This window comes from Odocoileus virginianus, chromosome 8 (assembly GCF_023699985.2).
Source record: "Odocoileus virginianus isolate 20LAN1187 ecotype Illinois chromosome 8, Ovbor_1.2, whole genome shotgun sequence".
NCBI lineage: Eukaryota > Metazoa > Chordata > Mammalia > Artiodactyla > Cervidae > Odocoileus > Odocoileus virginianus.
Window position 1 is genome coordinate 26589054 of NC_069681.1, and position 17898 is coordinate 26606951.

The window sequence follows — 17898 nt, forward strand, 5'->3', positions numbered from 1 at the left end:
TGCTTTTTTAAAGGTAGGTTTTCATCAAATGTATTTAATAAACACCTAATACATGCAAAGAAATATTGTCTCTATATTTTCTGCTCTCAATATAATTTTTAACTACCTATTTATATTATATAAACTAAGGATGCACAGTATCAGAAAGTCACAAAATCTTTTTTATTTTTTTTACATATTCTGCAAATCAGACTCCTGCACTTTCTTCTCCAGGTTTCTGAGGCGTACTGCATTTTTGTTAATGCCTGATCATCCTGCTCTTTTTCAATGGACACAGAAAACACGCTCATTTTATTTCACGTTCTAGATAAACAACAGCTGCCAAAGGAACCGTTTGGAGCAATGGCGCACCCTCGTGGCCCCAAGAAGCAAATGGTATCCCCTCTGCATTTGAACTCGGTCGCATAATTTTTGAAACTAAGCAACTATAAATAATTAGCATAAAAATATTAACCATAATACGGCATCAGAAGAAAAACACCTTGGGAATGAATGGGATAAACAGAAAGGCACAGACAATTGAACATGCAGTTGTTCTTCATTCCAAGGGCCCAGCGGCTCCAGAACACGTTCTGAAATTGTATATGGTTTTGAGCTGTGAATGTTTGGAATTTTATGAAGCAGTTTTCTTATCCAAACTGTAGGACTCTTACTTGTTGCACCTCAGGTGAGTAGACAGGACTTTTTAAAGCCTTATCTTCTGTTCTGTTTTATTTCCTTGCAGTTCCGGGCCTCACTGTGTAGGTAGCTCAGACAGTCCCCTCTAGAGCCAGAATCACTGCATTTAAGTCGGGCTGTGTCTCTCAAAGCGGAGAGCCCCGGAGCAAGTTTAATCTTTATGCCTTAGTCTTCCCACCTGTAGGATGGGGACACCGCAGCAGACACTGTTTAGTCTTGTGAGAATTAAACAGGTTCTTAAAACCAGGCCTGGAGCATAGTGACCTCTGCCACCACTGCAGCCAAGACTCTTCTCAAGCTGTGCTAACAGCTGTCCCCGAGACAATCACGCTTTCTCCATGCCTGCATCCTGGACTCTTAAGAGCTTCTGTGACTTTGTATTCCTCCAGTGATTACCCAGGAGTCTATAGGAACATGACAGCTATGAAACCCCACATTTAGGTCTACAGGGTAGCAATGGAGTATAGTTAAACACCGCGGACCTTGCTTCCTACCCTCAACTCAGCATCCCTTACATGCTGCTGCTGCTGCTAAGTCACTTCAGTCGTGTCCGACTCTGTGCGACCCCGTCCCTGGGATTCTCCAGGCAAGAACACTGGAGTGGGCTGCCATTTCCTTCTCCAATGCATAAAACTGAAAAGTGAAAGTGAAGTCGCTCAGTCATGTCCGAGTCTTCACGACCCCATGGACTGCAGCCTACCAGGCTCCTCTGTCCATGGGATTTTCCAGGCAAGAGTACTGGAGTGGGGTGCCATTGCCTTCTCCGCCCTTACATGCTCATCAGGGCCAAAATCATTTTGGAGAGAATCCTCCGAATGCCTTTTCTCAAGTCCAAAGGAAGGAACTGTCAACACTGAACTATTTCTAGAGAGACATTATTTTACCAACAAAGGTCCCTGTAGTCAAAGCTATGGTTTTTCTAGTAGTCATATATGGATGTGAGAGTTAGACTATAAAGAAAGCTGAGTGCTGAGGAACTGATGCTTTTGAACTGTGGTGTTGGAGAAGACTCTTGAGAGTTCCTTGGACAGCAAGGAGATCCAGTCAGTCAATCCTAAAGGATATCAGTCCTGAATATTCCTTGGAGGGACTGATGCTGAAGCTGAAACTCCAATGCTTTGGCCACCTGATGTGAAGAACTGACTCATTTGAAAAGACCCTGATACTTGAAAAGATTGAAGGCAGGAGGAGAAGGGGATGACAGAGGATGAGATGGTTGGATGGCATCACTGACTCAATGGATCTGAGTTTGAGCAAACTGTGGGAGTTGGTGATGGACAGGGAGGCCTGGCGTGCTGCAGTCCATGGGGTCGCAAAGAGTTGGACACGACTGAGCGACTGAAGTGAGGTGGCCCAGATGGTAAAGAATCTACCTACATGTGGGAGGCTCAGGTTTGATACCTGGTTCAGGAAGATTCCCTGGAGAAGGGCATGGCAACCCACTCCAGCATTCCTGCCTGGAGAATCCCATGGACAGAGAAGCCTGTCCGGCTACAGTCTACGGGGTCGCAAAGAGTCGGATACGACTGAGCGACTAACACACAGAATCTCTTCAAGGTCGCTCTCCAAAGAATCGAGGGGGAAGTTCTGAAATGCTTCCGCAAATTTGCGGTACAATTTCCCCACGTCACAACTGTCCAAGAAACGAGCTACAATTAATTCAGGTGCCTTGAGGCAGAATTAGCTGCCCACTGGATTCTTTGGTAAGAAAGCTCTTTCAGGCGAAGAGAAGAGCATTTTTAAATATAAAGAGGGCAAAGAAAAAGATTTGTAATCTTAAAAGAAGTCCCAGGACTTCAGTAAATCATGAATAACGGCCATGCGATTCATTCAGAAGAAAATGGATTACTGGCCCCTGGGTCACAGTGTGCAAGCCTTAATAATCATATAAGCAGCTCTGGTGATTAGCTCCAGTGTGATGACTATTTATTTTCTTCCCTCCCCAGTCTTCTCTTAGGCCCCTTCTGCACGCTGAAAGAATAACCTGGAAGACGCCACGAGGACGCGTCCGGTGCTCTGGTCCAGGTGGCTCCCGGGTGACGAACCACCAGGAGTCCCAGCGTTCTCCGCCGCACAGGTCTCGGTCACCTGGGGTGTGGGGACAAGCCTCTCCCCCGGCAGCTGCTGATTATCACAGCCACTGTGCTGGGGGCAGAAGCTGCCAATTCGGGTGTTTGTAAGAAAGTCTTAAGTGGCTCTAGACAATCTTTTCCAAGTGAAGAGTTTTGTAAAAGCCCACAGGAGGAAAATAGATGCTTTCTAATTTTAGAGTTGCACTAACGATGGTGTCCTTGAGGTTTCGATGCATGTTCCCAGGCACTGGTTAATGTCACCCTGGGGAAATATAATTAGCACATTCGGGCACCCTGGCTGGAGACCTCTCTGTGGTCCTCCCCGCGAGTCCTAGACTTAGGGATATCCAAAGGATTGGTGCCCGTCTAGAAAATCATTAACTTCACTTTTCTGAATACACCCGAGAAGAATTCACCCAACTCTCATCTATAGTAAAAGGAGGCTTATGAGGCTGTAATAAACTTTTAGTTCCAAAAGCAAAGCAAATATTAATGTGTTCGTGTAATGCTTTTCCCTTAGAGTCTGTTTTGTTCCTTGGAATGAAACATATGACTTGTGAAATTCAAGCCATCCCCTACTTACAAGGACAATTTCATTTATTAATGACATAATTAAGAAGAAATGGCTAGCTAAACAAACGATTAGCTTATTAGTTTGAGGAATAAACAAAGAGTAGGTTATTCATCCATTTGCTAAGTGTTTTTAGCCTTGCCTTGACATACCTTTCACTTATTGAGAATGCTTCTTAGGTTTTCTAGGGGATTTTTTGTGCCTCATCAGGTGATGAAAGCCTACACAGCTATGTATTTTCTTTAGGAGAAGGAGCAGGTAAGCTGCTACTTTCAGTCCTACAGCCTGACCTTAAGGAAGGTGCTTAACCTTCTTGCCCCGAAGTTTCCAGTCTCTGTAAAGTAAGGATGTTAGCAGTTGTAATCTACATAATGGCATTATGACCGAGAGACCTGTTACAGTTTTAAGGGAAGATGCTTTATATTACTGCAGTTCGCCTCCCAAATACAGAATGCTGTAAAATATTTTGGTTTTATTTAAAAGCCTTCAGATGTTTTTTGGAAGATGACTATGTTCTTTGTGATTATTAAGAGAATCTGAGCCCAAAGGCAACCTCATCTGAATGAGGCCAGCTACTTACAAGAGATCAACTAAAAAATTCTTAATGAAGTGTTTTGTTTTGTTTTGTTTTGCTAGCTACATTCTACTTCTATAGGGACACAAAATAAATACTTTCTGATACAGGCAAGGCCTCTGGCTGTCACAGTCTAGCCCTGAGCTCACCGGGACTGGCTTGTCAACAGCTGAGCAGTTGAGATGCTCAGCTAGAAGATGCAGACAGAACAGAACTGAGTGAAAAGGGTCCTTGGGACCAGAAGGAAAATCATTCACTGGAAACAACAGTTGAAGAGGCTGGCCAGCTCCTCGGGGGAAGCTGCCCGGAGGCCTAAAGTTCCGGGGGCTGTAGGGGGCGGGCGAGGGGGCCCAGGCGGTGGCCTTCTTGGGCTGGGCTCCTACTGAGTGGTACTGAGCATCAGGGAGTAACTGAGAAGTAGTCACTTCAGACGCAGGGAATGGAAGTGAGACGGCCAGCGCGATGAGGGTGCTCAAGTAACCCGAGCAAAGGACAAAGATGTCCGAAAGGGGCATCTCAATGTAACAGTATGCAACTGCCATTTCCAAGTTACACCCGGATACTCTTAGCAAACAGAACTCAGTGGCTCAAGCTGTCTTGATCTAATGCCCATTGCTTCACTAGGCTGTCTGAAGTCCGGTTTTAGTGCAACGTGTTTTTATATCATGAACTTGTGTCTGCAAAATGGAAAGATGCATTCTTAACTACTCGGCCATACCTGTTGCATATAAGATGATTTTAAACCCGCTACCTGTTCTGAAGGACCCCGCAGGGACCCCCCGCGTTTCTTAACACCGCATCCCTCTGCACAACTCCCACATGTGGACCTGTCCCAGCGCGCTCAGGGCGCCAGACTCACCCTGGGGTTCGCGGATCCTCCTGCCCACCGCCGACCTCCGGAGCACGCTCCTGCCGGAGGTGAACAGGCTGGCCAGCTCGTCCAGGGGGCTGCCCAGAGGTCTGGAGTTCGGGGGGCTGTAGGGGGCCGGGGAGGGGGCGCCGGTGGTGGTGGCCTTCCTGGGCTCCCCTCGGGCCGTCTTCCCGGGGGAATACGGGGTTTTGGTGAGGGGGCTGCAGGGCGCGCCCGCCGGGGCTGAGGTGGGCTTCGGGGGGACCCTGGGGGGCTCCGCGGGGGCCGCGAAGGGAAAGTGCGCGGGTGGCCGCAGGGTGGCGGGGGGCGCGGGCGGGGGCAGGGGCGTCGGGGGCGGGGAGGCTCCCAGCGGCCCCGCGAGCGCGGGGGCGCCCGGGGACGCGGGCCGGTCCCCGTCCCCCTTGGGGGCTTTGGGGTGCTGGGGGGACAGGGGGCTGGAGCCCTCGGGCTGCACGGGGTACTTGAGGTTGGTCTCCAGCACCGGCAGCTTCTTCACCTCCAGGGGCGTCAAGGGCGACTCGTCGGACGCGGGGGAGCAGGTGGCCGGCGTGGGGGGGAACACGAGCAGCGGGGGCCGGTGCGCCAGCAGATTGGGGAAGGGCGCGGGGATGCCGCTCGCGTCCCCGCAGGGCCCGCCGGCGCTGCCGTCCTCGGGGGCCGCGGGGGGCGACGCGGACGCCGCCCCGGCGCCCGGCCCCAGGCCGCCCGAGTCCCCGGGGGGCGCCCAGTACTTCATCTCCTCGTACACCGCCTCCGCCGGCTCGGGGCTGCCGGCGCGGCCCAGCATCTCGATGTAGACGGGCTCGGGCTCGGGCTCTGGGGGCGCTGGGGGCGCGGGGACCCCCGGCTGGCGCTGCGGGCCGCCCGCCCTGCGCCGCGCGCCCCCCGGCCCCGCCGCCCCCGGCCGGGCGCCCGAGATCTCCTCCGAGGAGCCGCTGAGCTTCGTGTGGGGGCTTCGCTTGGGCTTCCGAGGGGGGACCTTCTTCATGCTGTAGTCGTCGCTATGTGGCCGCGGCCGGGCGAGAGCTGAGCCAGGGACAGAGGGGGACCGGAGCGTCAGCGCGACCCAGGCCCCCGCCCGCGCCGGCCTGCCCCCTCCAGGGGCCCCGTCCCCGCACCCCCAGGGTCCGGGTCTCCCCACACTCCCCAGGAGAAAACCAGGTTTGGTCTTGGAGCTGGAGGACAACCAGCACCCGTCAAGGAGGAGGTAAACTGGCTGTAAGGAGGCCCAGGATGCCGGGGATGCAGGGCCTGGAATGCGGCGGGGGAGGGCACCTCGCATCTCCCCTGGAGCTGCCCACACCTGGGTTCTAAGGGCCTTACACGCGATCCTCAGGATTTCTAGGAGGCTGGGGAGAATGGCAAGTCAGAGGCTTGGAGCCCCCTGCGTGTTTCCTATAGGAAGTCCCCTGAAGCTGGGTTGTTTAAATAATCTAGGGCTTCCTTGGTGAGTCAGTGGTAAAGAATCCACGTGCAGTGCAAGAGACGCAGGAGACACCGGGTTCCATCCCTGGGCTGGGGAGAACCCCTGGAGAAGGAAATGGCAACCCACTGCAGTATTCTTGCCTGGGAAATTCCATGGACAGAGGAGCCTGGCGGGCTACAGCCCATGAGGTCGCAAGAAGTTGGATATGACTGAAGCGACTGAGCAGGCGCCCAGGCAAAGTGAACACAACACACCAAGGAAAACAACTACATGCACGGAGATTATCTTTCTATAAAGAACTTTGTGAAAATGATGCCAAGACTGAGTTTTACAATTAACCAACACACTTAAATCCTAACAAACAACAGGAAAATCAAGAGCATTATATTTCACTAAGAACTTAAGCGGGAACTGAACTTGGAAAGAAGGATTGTATTTAGAAAAACAAATGAGCATGCTACTGTGTACGCCACTCAGTCCTGTCTGACTCTTTGCAACCCCATGGACTATAGCCCTCCAGGCCCCTCTGTCCATGAAATTATCCAGGCAAGAATACTTGAGTGGGTTCCCATTTCCTTCTCCAGAGGATCTTCCTGAACCAGGGATCGAACCTGGGTCTCCTACATTACAGGCAGGTGCTTTACCATCTGAGCTACTAGGGAAGCCCATGAGCATACTATGAGAACTAATTTTGAAAGAGGCAGAAGAGCATTTACATATGACTCAAAACATTTATTAAAGTTAAAAATTCTAAAAGTCCTTTCCCTTATATTTTTACTATAAATTATAGTAGATTTTATTGAATACAATTTCTCTGGAAACTGAGATGCTAATTTTCAAAAATTACATACAGTTTTGCTAAAATATCAAAACTTCTCAAAAATCTTGAACTGCTTTACCAATTTGGTATTGTGCTAATCTGTAGGAAGTCTTGATCTAAATAAGCACATCTAATTTTGCTGAGTTCCTGAGTTATTAAAGGCAGGCAGCCAGGCTTTTCTGTCATTATGACTGCACATATGAGAGTCTCCACCTCACTTTTGGGGCAACAACTCCACTTTTAGGGTTAAAATGGCATTCAAACTGCAGCAGGACCAGCATTCCACGCTGTCATTCATTTAGTTGTGTGTTTAACCAATGTTTATTAAGACACATCAGTGAATACACAGAAAACGTTTCCTGCCTTCCTCTGCCCTCTTAGCTGAGTCAGAGAATTTAAAAAAAAGTTAATTCTATAGCAATTAGAACATGATATTTATTATGAGGTGGGACAATACAGGCCATAAGAAGGGGTCACAGAATTGTGTGTGTGTGTGTTGCTTGCGGTTGTGGCATTCAGGGAAATTATAATTCTAAAATACCTCTTGGTCACCTCCCTGTAAGCTTCAGTAAGTAAAAGTCGCTCAGTTGTGTCTAACTCTTTGCGACCCCATGGACTATACAGTCTATGGAATTCTCCAGGCCAGAAGACTGGAGTGGGTAGCCTTTCCCTTCTCCAGGGGATCTTCCCAACCCAGGGATCAAACGCAGGTCTGTTGCATTGCAGGTGGATTCTTTACCAGCTAAGCCACAAGGGAAGCCCAAGAATACTGGAGTGGGCAGCCTATCCCTTCTCCAGCGGATCTTCCCGACCCAGGGTTCTCCTGCATTGCAGGCGGATTCTTTACAACTGAGCTCTCAGGGAAGCGTCAGTATAGTCATGCATAAAATGGTGATATCAGTAATTATCTCAGGGAAATAAAATGGTGTTTGCAAAGGGCTTAGTTCAGATGCTGGCGCTCTGTAAACGTGAAACAAATGGGAGACGTCCAGACGAGGATGGAAAAGAACAAAGTTAATTTTCTAAGTCAGTGGACATCTTTGGAGGCCAGTATTATACAGGGTTCACCAAAGAAGCCCACTTTTAAGAGCAGAAAATACCCCCAAATGCACAATTCTGTAATTAATGCGCATTATCCCGAAGGCTTTCAATGCGCTAAAGCACAGCAACTCATAAGCTTCTCCCAGAAAGTTAATGAACCAAACAAAATTTTAACATTAGTATTATAGAGTTGTTCTGAAGATCTGAATAATTTAAAGGATGTGTGGCAGACTGCATTTTCCAAAATTGCCTTCAACAATATTCTCAGTCCCTGCTGCTCTTCCAGAGCCTGGAAGCTAGAAGGACCTCTGTGCCGGCCCCATGAATAAAACATGGCGAAAGGAATGCTGCGTCCGCTGAGGCTGGCCAGGCGGCGGGGCCCTGCCTCTCCTCCCTTCTCGGGACACGAGTCTCGGCAGCCCTGATCTCTGCGGGAGAAGTCTGCGGATGCTGAAGCAGCCATGTCGTGGGGAGGCCAGACAGAGGTGGGAGATGACAGAGCGCCATCCACCCCAGGCCTCAGCTGTCCGCGTTTCCCCAGCCCAGACTCCAGAGACTCAAGGAACTCAGCCTGTGGACTGTCCCAGCCCTGCTGCTATCTAAGCATAGCTGAGAGACGGCTGGCAGGAGAAGGGCTTGGGTGATGCCAGCCAACTACAGGAGTGGGGAGAGAGACAGACAGACAGACAGAGAGAAAGACAGAGAGACAGACAGAGACAGAGAGAGACAGAGACAGACAGACACAGAGAGAGAGAGAGAGAGAGACAGACAAACAGAAAGACAGAGAGACAGAGACACACAGAGAGAGACAGGAAGAGAGACAGAGACAGACAGACACAGAGAGAGAGAGACAGACAGACAGAAAGACAGAGAGACAGAGACACACAGAGAGAGACAGGAAGAGAGACAGAGACAGACAGACACAGAGAGAGACAGAGACAGACAGACAGACACAGAGAGACAGACAGACAGAAAGACAGAGAGAGACAGACAGACAGACAGAGAGAAAGACAGAGAGAGAGACAGACAGAAAGACAGAGAGAGAGACAGACAGACACAGAGAGAGACAGACAGACAGAAAGACAGAGAAACAGAGACAGAGACACAGAGAGAGAGAGACAGATAGAGACAGACAGACACAGAAAGAGAGAGACAGAGAGAGAGAGACAGACAGACAGAGAGAAAGAGAGAGACAGACAGACACAGACAGACAGAGAGAGACAGAGACACAGAGAGAGAGACAGACAGAGACAGAGTGAGAGACAGAGAGAGAGACAGACAGACAGAGACAGACACAGAGAGGGAGACAGAGAGAAAGACAGACAGACAGAGACACACACAGAGGGAGGGAGGAGAATGGTAGTCTCTGTCATTTTAAGGCACTGAAGTTTGCAGAGGTTTGTGACATAGCAGCACACAGCTAAAGAGATGCTGGAACCTGGAACCAGTGCTACTATTCACAAGAAACCCAGACTTTGAAAGCCTGGCAGGAGCCTTGGGAAACAGGAGAAATCTTGACGGTACTGTTAGCAGAAGTGTGACCTTCAAGAAAGCTCCTGGTGAGCTTTAAAGGAGAGTGAGAAAGATGCTGGACGCAGGAGGAAACATAACCGTTTTTATAGCTTTGTGGACAGCTTAGCAACCCTGTCACCCGCAGAAACGTGGACACTAGACAACATGTCTCTGATAGATTTTGCACAGTGTGTAGACGTGGACTCCTGCCTACTTCTACTTTCCTGCGGGAAACAGGAAAATAAAGTGGAAAGCTGAAGAAAGAACCACCTATTAACTTTAAAGGAGCCTAGGATTTCTGAGTTTGAAAATAAAATGGTTTCTCACTGGGCCATCCAGATAGCAGATAACTCTGAAGTTAAGAAATGCCTTGTAAGCAGAGATTAAATCCGGGGCATTTTCAGGAAAATATGATCTGAAGATGAAGTCAAAACTATGAACCACTTTATGAAGGCCCAAGAAAAATTCAAGGTGGTGTTTCATGCATCTTTGCAAAGAAACAAAACCACAAGACAGTCTAAGAATATTAGAACCATATATATAAGATATATAACCATATAATATAAGAACCACAGTCTAAGAATATTAAGGGTATTGCCCTACAGAAATCTTTCAGGGGAAAAAAAAAGGTAGAGAGGAGGTTATCTTAAAAAGATTTGTAAATGTGGCTTTGACTAAAGGAGTAGAATTTGATTCACAGGAAACTCACAAAGCTTTTAAGGGAATTGTATCAGCATGCAATGAAAAAGGGAGAGTTAGTACAAGGTAAAGAGGTTCTGGTGCCTCAGAGTTCTATGAGCAGGAATCAGGCTGAGAAAACGACCACCCCCAAACAGGAGTAGCCTCCTGTAGACTGGGAAATAATATCCAAAGGTAAGCCAAGATTCCAGAGCATGGGTCAAATGGCCATGGAAAATACTTTCTAGGCACCAGGACTAAATCCTAACCAAGGCACAAGCAGCATGCTAGTTGTGAGGAGAACAGGTAACCTGTCTTCAGTAGTTAAGGACAGTCCTAGAGGAGCTGCCCACCTAAGGAGCCTGATCTGAGCAGCTGGGATACCTGGACCAGATATACACGTTCTGGGATCTGGAACTTGGAATTGAGCTTGATAGTGGGATGAGGTTTTGGGGAGTTCAGGGGAGAGGTGAGTGCATCTTTGAAGCTGAAACTCCAATACTTTGGCCACCTGATGCAAAGAACTGACTTATTTGAAAAGACCCTGATGCTGGGAAAGATTGAAGGCAGGAGGAGAAGGGGATGACAGAGGATGAGATGGTTGGATGGCATCACTGACTCAATGGACATGAGTTTTAAGTAGTCTCCGGGAGTTGGTGATGGACAGGGAGGCCTGGTGTGCTGTGGTTCATGGGTTGCAAAGAGTTGGACAAGACTGAGCAATTGAACTGAACTGAGTGCATCTTCCTTGGAGGAGTAAATAGCAACCCACTCCAAGATGCTTGCCTGGAGAATTCCACGGATAGAGTTGCTGGGTGGGCTACTGTCCATGGGATTGCAGAGTTGGACACAACTGAGCATGCACCCAGAGATGAGTGCAGCTTGCACGTGGGAGCGATGTCAACTGTTTCCTCTACAGTCAGAGGCAGTCTGCATTTCCCCGAACTTGGCCACAGTCGAGTTCCCAGTCCCATCAGGAGGTAAAATCTGTTTGGCCCGTGTGTGTGCTCAGTCGTGTCCAACTCTTGTGACCCCATGGACTGTAGCCCACCAGGTCCTCTGTCCATAGGATTTTCCAGGTGAGAATACTGGAGTGGGTTGCCATCTCCTCTTCCAGGGGATCTTCCTGGCCTAGGGATTGAACCCGCGTCTCCTGCAAGTCTGCTATATTGCAGGTGGATTCTTTACCTCGGAGCCACTGGGGAAGCCTCAGAATCTACTTCATCTTTCCTAAACCCAGATGTGCCTTTGGGACTGCCTGGTGGATGGAAGGGTGGAAGTGACGCTGTGTAACTTCCAAGGCAGGCTCATCAAAGGGAATATGCTGACCACTGGGCATTCTCTTTCCTGGACCACATGCCGTGGACATGCTGACTGTCCGCGGAAGAAGCCCAGCCACCCTGCACCTGTCACACTGCACAAACCAGGTGGAGAGACCCCCTAGACACAGAGACGGCCAAGAAGTCCCAGTCCTTAGACATTCGGGGCCCTGGAGGTGCAAGTGACCGGCTTTCAGGTAACTGCAGTTCCCACCTGTGGCTTCATGGAGGACTCTGAATGACAGGTACTCATGGAGATGAGCCCAGGCCCTGAGACAGTAATAAAATGACCAGGCTCAGATGCCGATGCTGAGAGCTGCCTGAGAAAACCTGTCCTGTGCCGCTTCATCATCTGGTGATCACTAGATGTGTTGGGGAGAATGTCAGCTCGCTGGGTTTAGAAACTCAGCTCCTCGGGAAAAGCTCTCGACTGGGAGCTTCTCAGCAAAGAAAAAGTGATGTCACCACCCGTTCTTCCCTTCCTGGTCTCTGCTTGCAAAGAACAATCTTAGGCTTCTAAAAATCGTACTTTCAAATAGTTGGCTCTCGCTTGTTAATAGTTTGCAAACACATGTTAAAATTTACTGGCTCATAAAATTGTTTCCAGCTTTTCAGGCACAAAGATAGTGAGAGGGAGAAAAAAGCCCTGGCCAGACGACCGTGTTTACTGGATGAAAACCTCTAGGAAAGGCCCATGTTAAGAACAGGACTGGGCATAAAGGAATCCACTTCAAGGTGACCTAACTACTGGCTTCTCTACGATTTTTGACCTTCACTCTCCGATCGCATCTCTTTTCAGTCTACAGCCTTCTGAGTTCTTTAGCAGCTTTCTTTCATAAAAGAAAAGATCTTGAACTTGATTTGTGGTCTTGTTCTAATGAATGGTGTTCACACAACATTTCAAGCAATGATCAAATTTCCTTCCTATCTTTTGCAGCAGACAGATAATGGTGTGATACACTACTAGGTGCAGAAAACTCAGTATTCCACTTGTGGTAAAAACATGAATTTGAAATTAGTGCTAATTTACTCTAGCACCACCACTAAAAGCCTTTGGGTACTTTGGGTAAATTAGCACAGACTCTTTGAGTTAAGGGCTTCCCTGGTGGCTCAGATGGTGAAGAATCTGCCTGCAATGCAGGAGACCTGGGTTCGATCCTTGGGTTGGGAAGATCCCCTGGAGGAGGGCATGGCAACCCACTCAAGTATTCTTGCCTGGAGAATCCCACGGACAGTCCTGGAGAGCTACAGCCCATGGGGTCGCAAAGAGTTGGACACGACTGAGTGACTCACAGTTTCACTCCCCCTGAGTTAAAGTCCCCTCATGGCTCAGCACATAAAGACTCTGCCCGCAATGCAGGGGACACAGGAGTTGCAGGTTCGATCCCTGGGTTGGGAATATCCCCTGGAAGAGGGCATGGCAACCCACTCCAGTAGTCTTGCCTGGAGAATCCCATGGACAGAGGAGCCTGGTGGGATACAGTCCAAATAGTCACAAAAAGTCAGATATGACTGAACGACTAGAGACACAGCCATGCATGTCACAACACTACAATCCCCAGCGCCTTTTCTTCAAAGAGTTGTATATGTTCAGTTGAGCTAAAGTGTTTAGAAGGTCCATGAAAAATGTTTGAATGTGCAAAAATAAAAAACAGTATTTTTCTCTTTAAACAAATAAAAAGTTAAAAAAAAATCAATGCTGTCTATAAAGCCATATATAGTGACAAGGATGATCCTGGAGATTGTCCTACTGAGGAAGTAAGTCAGAGAAAGACAAATATCATATGATAACACTTATATATGGAATCTGAAAAGAAAGGGGTAGAAATGAACTTACGTATAACATGGAAATAGATTTACAGAGTTACAGCAGACAACAAATGTATGATTACCGAGGAGGTAAGGAGGGGCAGGGATAAACTGGGAGACTGGAATTGATACACACACTACTGTATATAAAGAGGTAACTAATAAAGATCTACCGTACAGTGCAGGGAACTCTATTCAATACTCCTCAATGACCTATCATGGGGGAAGAATCTAAAACACAGTGGCCATGTGGAGATGTATAATTGAGTCACTTGGCTGTACCCCTGAAACTAACACAGCACTGTAAATCTACTATATTCCGGTTAAAAAAAAAATCAGTGCTGTCTGATCAACTTTTTGTGATGATAAGAAACTTCCCACCAGCAGCTCTTGAGTCCTTGGCACTGATGACTGAGAAACTGGACTTTTAGACTTTACTTACTTTTAATTAAAGTTAAGTAACCACTAGTGGTGAGTGGCACTTTCTGGACACCTTCGGCTCCTGTGATGATGGCGCAAAGAGGACCAGGGCCACTGCTGACGGATGGGGTGCTCGATGCTGCGGATAGGGGCAAGTGACCCTGAGTCCTAGAGTGACAAATGCCAACCCGCACACCTGCGCTACCCAATCAGTCAGGTTAATTTTCCTATCTTTAAAGACCCGCTTAAAACACACTGCTGAACGCAGGGGTTCACCTGGAGCCTCAGGAGACATGGTGATGGCTGTCAAGCCCTCGGGGTTAAGGAAGAAGCACTTATGTGGATCATGAAAAAGCAGCAGATTTATTGACCAGCCCTGCCACACGCCTCTACAAATGTGAGTTCCCCTGGGGTGGGCCTCAGTGGGGAGACACCAAAAGCATCTCAGAGCCACCTGTGAGCTGAGATTATGTTCCAAGAACCTATAATTTATATAAAAGTCTTACAAATCTAATGATATCACAGCATGTTTTTTAAACAGGCAGCATTTAGCAGCTTTCTGATTCTCCATGTAGAAGGAATCTCAGAGTTTTACCCCTGGGGTCTTTCTTGCTTTCCCTTCATTAATCTCCCCCCGTCCCGTCATTTGCTTTTATGTATATTTTTATCTCCTGTGGTTCTTGACTAACATTTTTAAATTGACATTTGTTTTTTGCTGCACATAGGAGAGACTCTCAACTGTAGCCTCAACATTTTGTCTCCTTTCCCAACTGTGTGACAGGTTGGCACCTGACTTCTCCAAAATCTCAATTCCAGGGCAGATAGATCTACCTTCTCAGGGGGCATATTTACGACTTGCAGAGACTATAAGACCCTTCTAGTTTGTCTTGTATGCTGGGAAGAAGAGGAGAAGGGCTTGTTTCTTTGGAAGGTCTTCTCTTCTATTTATGTTCACATCTAAATCCACCTGAAGGCTCTCCTCCAGACGGTTCCTCTCGTGTTTTTGCTATGTCCCTTATTATCATGATGCCGAAAACACACATTTGTCCTCTTCTCCCCAAAGTAATGCAATTCTCCTTCATCTCCATCTAAGCATTACTGTAGCATGACTCACACGTGACAACAGCCATTTAAAAAAATTCCCCTGAAGATCTATTCTTTCTAAAGTAACAGATGAAGAGCATCTTTGAAGATTACTAGGGTCAAGTCCTTGCTGCAAAGGAGCTCACAGACCAGATTTCTGGTCCACGGTCTGCCCGCCTCCTTGGTGTCAAAGATGGACCTACAGCTTTGCTGAGCTTTTGCATTTTTGGCTCATTTATTTACCAAAGAATTTGTGTTCCCTCCTCTGTTCTTGTAACATTTTCCAATGAAACCTATGCAGCCATCTCATCGAGAACCTCACCTGGCATCTCCACCTCTTCCTCTTTTTCCCTCTGCAGCTGTGGTCTTCTAAAATACTCTGTGTATTTATCTGTCTCTTGTGTTTCCTATCTGTCTCCCCCACGAGAGTGCAGGCCCCAGGAGGGAAGGTATCTTTGTTTGTTTCATATATTGTGCATCCTCCTGGGCCTAGAAGAGGGCCTTTCATTCCAAGGGTGATAGCTAAAATTTGTTAAGCTGTTAAAATATTCTGCAAAGGAGTGCCTCTGTGTTTCATAATTCTAAAAATTAGTAATTAAGCAATAATACCACATGAACTAACCTACGATAAATTCACTTGAGAATAAACTATGGTTTTGCCTAAATATGTCCAGACCACCAACGCAGAAACTTTTGTCTGGTCTCCAAAATTTCACTCACGGAGTTCTGCTGAGTCACGTTTCTCCCCTGCATGAATTGGCTCACTTACTGTGCGCAGATAAAGCAGGCTTAGTTTTTAATTAGGTTGTGATAACAGGGAAGGCCGGATGAATCTCTTCAGCTTTCTAATTCAGAAAAGTTTACATGGACTAGCGACTGACTTTCTGAACTGTTCTGTTTGAGGCTCCTCATTGGATGTGGAAGTCGGGATAGGAGTGAAGGAAAGTGATATATAAGTAGCTTTTCCCTAAGAGGCTTAGAGATTTGAATTAATATTCTTTATCTTTAATGATTAAGGGGCCCCTGGCAAGCCAAGGATGGATTTAATTCTATTAAAAATATACCAGGGCGGCAGTGCCGTACGGGGCACCCAAAGGCCAGCAGTCAGCATCCATAACCCAGCAGGGCAGCCCCCTTCTTCCCCAGGGCTAACCTTCATTCGCCGAGTCCCTGGCTGCAGCCCACAGGCAGGCGCTCACAGCCTCGTAGGAGGCGCTCAGCCGCGTGGCGGGGTCCCTCTTTGGCTTGGGCGGAGGCTGTTTCCGTGGTGACGGGAGGCCGCTGCCGTCATCCAGGCTGAACACGGAGTGCAGAGAAGGAGGCCTGGAGGACGGACCAGCCAGGGACTGGGCCAGGCCGTCCACTGCCGCGGGGACTGGGATGGAGCTACAGTGGAGGCGCCTGGGTCCACTCTTGTCTTCAGCTCTGGGGGGAGAGAATGAACACAGAGAGCCCCGGCGGAGGGGCCCAGGGGCATCACTTAGATGGTAGCAGCGAACCACTCGAGCACACGTCATCTCGGCTCCTGGGTAAATCAGCCTTCCCACAAGGCTGGGGGATGCAGGCGGCGCTCCGGTACCCAGGGCCTGTAGGGTCAGCCACTCCATCCTTCCAGGCCCGCTTCCTGACAGACAAGCACGTACCAGCCTCACCATGATTACTTCACGAAAAACATCTCACCCAAGCCCAAGACGTCTCAAGGAGCGCCACGTTTGCTATCAGGCATTCGCTGAGTCAATTTTTCACACTCCGATTATTAAGCAAATCAAAAAACCAGAATTTCAATCTGAATGATAATTTCTGGGAAATCCATCTTAATAGAGAGTTACTGATGCATCAATTGCTGGGAGTTCATCACTGTTCATCCTTGCAAAAGGGTATATACTTAAAATGATCAAAGATTTTCATTTTCCCAGTCTCTCTCGTTCTCTCTTTCCCTTGCCATTTAAATTCCATCAGCAATTATTTAATTATGTGCAGAATTGTTATTTTTCTTCTGTGGCTCCATCTGGTTGCCCAATGCCAAGTGAACTGCTGGTATTCAATAAATAAATAAATAAGACGAATACTTATTCACTTAATTTTATATCGGGCAAATGACTACATGATGAAATTGAGAAATTGGGGTGGCTGTTTAGCTCCAGCAGAGAAAATAATAAATATTATTCTGGAAGTCATATAAAATTAATAGTTATCTGGTTAAAAAAAAATTTCCTTCTGGCTTCACATGTCAATGTAATTGTGCGCGAGGGAGATGCCAATGCGTTCGTTTCACAAGGAGTCTCAGAGCATTTGTTTTTATAATTATATCGTTGTGTGGCAGGGAACCAACAGGGCTGGGATCCACTGCCAGGCGGATCGGACGCCCATGTAGGGAATGAACGCGCTGAGGATGAAAGTGTGGCTCTCGGAGGATAATTTGTTTTCCCTGTAATGTTTAATTACAGTTTTCCGTACAAAGGGACTTTTTTCAGCATTTAATCACTGAGATATTTGAAGCTAATTAGTGAGAGACACACCACCATTTCCACTTTAATAAAAAATCATTTGACATTGCAGTCAAGGCCGGGGGTGGGTGGGGGGGGGCGGTCATCTGCAGTGAGGAGCAACTAGATATTGCTGTGTTCCTATGGAAAAGTGTCTCCCTGAGGCTTTGGGAAGGTCATGCACACACCGCTATACTCAAAGCGGAGAGCATGTAGAACATGTGGAACTTTGCTCATTGTCACGGGGCAGCCTGGATGGGAGGGGTTTGGGGGAGAATGGATACATGTGGATATATGTGTGGCTGAGTCCCTTCACTGCTGTTTGCCTGAAACTACCATACACTGATAACTGGCTATACCCCAAATACAAAATAAAAAGTTAAAAGTCTGGGGGGGTGGGAAATCTTCCTGATAGCAAATTAGGATGGAAAGGACCAGGGAGGATTATCGGTCATGAGTGTCTTCATTTGTGACAGAGAGACAAGAGAGGTGAAACGGAGAAGGACCTGGATTTCTTCACTTGGCTGTTTCAAGATCA

General features: G+C 47.9%; 1 protein-coding gene and 1 non-coding gene across 8 annotated transcripts in view; both read right to left on the reverse strand.

Moving 5' to 3' along the window:
* MYO16 (myosin XVI) overlaps positions 1-17898 on the reverse strand; it is a 499683-nt gene that overhangs the window by 50709 nt on the left and 431076 nt on the right. For 6 of the 7 annotated variants that reach the window (XM_070471419.1, XM_070471420.1, XM_070471417.1 and 3 more), the window contains 2 exons: positions 16028-16299; positions 4755-5792 (listed from right to left, as the gene is read on the reverse strand). In XM_070471419.1, coding sequence (XP_070327520.1) covers positions 4755-5792; positions 16028-16299 — 1310 coding nt within the window. The remainder of the gene's footprint in view (positions 1-4754; positions 5793-16027; positions 16300-17898) is intronic. The other variant, XM_070471422.1, reaches the window with a different exon arrangement.
* Positions 6783-6854, reverse strand: TRNAY-GUA (transfer RNA tyrosine (anticodon GUA)). The gene has a single exon. It is a non-coding gene; the product is annotated as a tRNA-Tyr (tRNA).